A 2,385-nucleotide genomic window follows, 5' to 3' on the forward strand; every position below is an offset into this window, starting at 1 on the left:
TTTTTTTTTTTTTTTTTTTTTTGAGACGGAGTCTTGCTCTGTCACCCAGGCTGGAGTGCAGTGGTGTAATCTCAGCTCACTGCAACCTCAACTTAGCAGGCTCCAGTGATCCTGCCTCCTGAGTAGCTGGGACCACAGACATGCACCACCATGCCCGACTAATTTTTGTATTTTTAGTAGAGACGAGATTTTGCCATGTTGGCCAGGTTGGTCTTGAACTCCTGACCTCAAGTGATCCGCCTGCCTCGACCTCCCAAAATGCTGGGATCACAGGCATGAACTACTATGCCTGGCCAGCTGAGGGATTTCTTAGTCTGCCCCCGACCTGATGCCCCTGCTGAGTGAGAGTGGAGGGTGCGAGGGAGTAGGGCTCCACTCTCAGCCCTGCCTCTAGCTTGCCACATGGCCTGAGCCTCCAGGATCTCATTCTGGAGCTTTGGGGTCTTCCCACTTGGGTGTGTGTGGCCTCCTTTGAATAGAGTCAGGGGAATCAGTTTAGGCCAGTGGTGGAGAAGAGAGAGGGCAGGTCTTGGAGGGAAGAGGACTTGCAGTGGCACATAGCCCAGGTGGCAGGGCCCAGTCCTTCCTCTGCCCCATTGCTAAAAGCTAGCATTGAAAGGAGGCAGGGAGGGTGGCACATACCCGAATGTCTCCAGGGTCCAGGCTGCGCTCGCTCCAGGCTGAGGCGATGCTGCTGCCGAGGTAAGAGCCTGAGTGCTGCAGGTCCAGCTCGTCCTCGCACACCTCATCCACCATCTCCTCTCTGGGAAGAGCCCCCAGCTTCCAGAACTGGCAGGGGAGCATATGAGTGGGAAAAAGACTCACCCTGGCTCCCTGTCCACGCCTGCACTCACCAGCCCTGTGAAATGCGTCCTTACTTTGTGACGCTTCACCCCCTTCTCTGATTTGGAATTCTGGGGATCTTTAGAGTTTTTACTCCCCTCATCCTCGCTGACCTTCTCTAGCTCAGAGAGCAGGGTGGTTCCAAGCCCCTGACCCTGCAATTGCTAGTCGGGTCCTTCAGCTCTCCCACCTCTCCCTGTGTACCTGCTTCTGAGTAGATTTTCAGAGTGTGCTAATCTTCCAGCTGCGGGAGGGAGCCCCTCCAGCCCTGGCTCTTCTTTCCCTTGCCCAGGAACTGGAAGCAGAGAGTGTCTCCACTCAAGTCGGCTCCTAGCTTAGGGCCCCTGGCACTCTGCTCACTCACCCAGCAACTTCTGTCGTCCTCACCCTGGCCTGCAGAGGGCGCTGCGGGACAACAGCTCCACAGTGCCCCAGACAGAGGGGCTGGCATCCACCTCACAGGTAGGAGGGGAGGGCCTCACCTTAGGGATGAAGATCAGAGCCAGCGTGGTGGTGACTGTGCCGTGGGTGTGGAAGAAGAAGAGGAGGAGGGTCCAGTCCGGGTGCAGGGAGGGAACCAGCACAAACCTGGGGCAGGATGGGGGGCGCAGGTCATTACTACAGGTGGGAATGGTCTCTTCCACTTCGCCTTCTCACTGGAGTTTCACCCCAGCCCCAGCCCTGATACCCTTAGGACGAGGGGGCATTCTGTCCTCTCCTGCCCTCTCCAGGATTTAGGTCCCACCTTAATCCTGTTAATCCCCACCTCCAAGAAGCCCTCCCAGACTACTCCAGCTCACTTTCTTTGGCTGTGTATAGCACGGACCTGTGCTCCAGACTCTTAGGCCCACTCTGTGGGTTAACTGCCTCCACCACAGGGCCTGTCCTTACCGACAAACTGATGCTCTTATGGCTGAGGAGTAAGGGGAGAAGGCAGGGAGGACTGAGCATGCGTGGAAAGGGGTATGTTGGGGTGCTGGAGAGGTGCTTTGGAAGGGGTGAGGAGTTAGGAGGAAGGTCCTCTTCCTCCTCTTGTGTGTTGGGGGCCTCCTCACCTGGGCCAGGCATGGAGTACAGAAGGAACATCTGGGGGGTAGGGAGAAAACCAGAAGTGGGGGCCTTCCTCAACGTGCTGAGGCATAGCAGTGTCACCAGGATGGCATGGGATGGGGGCACCTCACCTGTGAGAGGTGAGGAGTGGTGCTAGAGTGGAAGGGGGTGTGGGTAGGTGGGTCCGTCCTCACCTCACCGTGTGGAAGGCAGTGGAAAGCAGCAGCTCATTGTGCAGGGCGATGCCCATGTAGCGCGGCTCGTGGAAGGCCGAGAGCACAGCCCGTGTGGCGTAGCAGAGAAAGCTGCCCCAGCACAGCAGCAGCAGCTCGGCTGCAGGGAGGCAGAGAGCCGGCACTGCCTCAGCAGCCGTCCCACCCCTTTCTCCGAAGGATGTGCTGGGGCAGGGAGGGAGAGAGCCGGCACTGCCTCAGCAGCCGTCCCACCCCTTTCTCCGAAGGATGTGCTGGGGCAGGGAGGGAGAGAGCCGGC

General features: G+C 58.3%; 1 protein-coding gene across 1 annotated transcript in view; it reads right to left on the bottom strand.

The window, feature by feature from the left end:
• GPR179 (G protein-coupled receptor 179) overlaps window positions 1-2,385 on the bottom strand; it is a 21,929-nt gene that overhangs the window by 8,251 nt on the left and 11,293 nt on the right. Inside the window, exons 8-10 of the mRNA XM_017878984.1 lie at window positions 2,088-2,226; window positions 1,326-1,431; window positions 643-789 (exon numbers count right to left, since the gene is read on the bottom strand). Of these exons, the coding sequence (XP_017734473.1) occupies window positions 643-789; window positions 1,326-1,431; window positions 2,088-2,226 (392 nt within the window). The remainder of the gene's footprint in view (window positions 1-642; window positions 790-1,325; window positions 1,432-2,087; window positions 2,227-2,385) is intronic.

The sequence above is a fragment of the Rhinopithecus bieti genome, unplaced genomic scaffold, assembly GCF_001698545.2.
Source record: "Rhinopithecus bieti isolate Rb0 unplaced genomic scaffold, ASM169854v2 scaffold_10685, whole genome shotgun sequence".
NCBI lineage: Eukaryota > Metazoa > Chordata > Mammalia > Primates > Cercopithecidae > Rhinopithecus > Rhinopithecus bieti.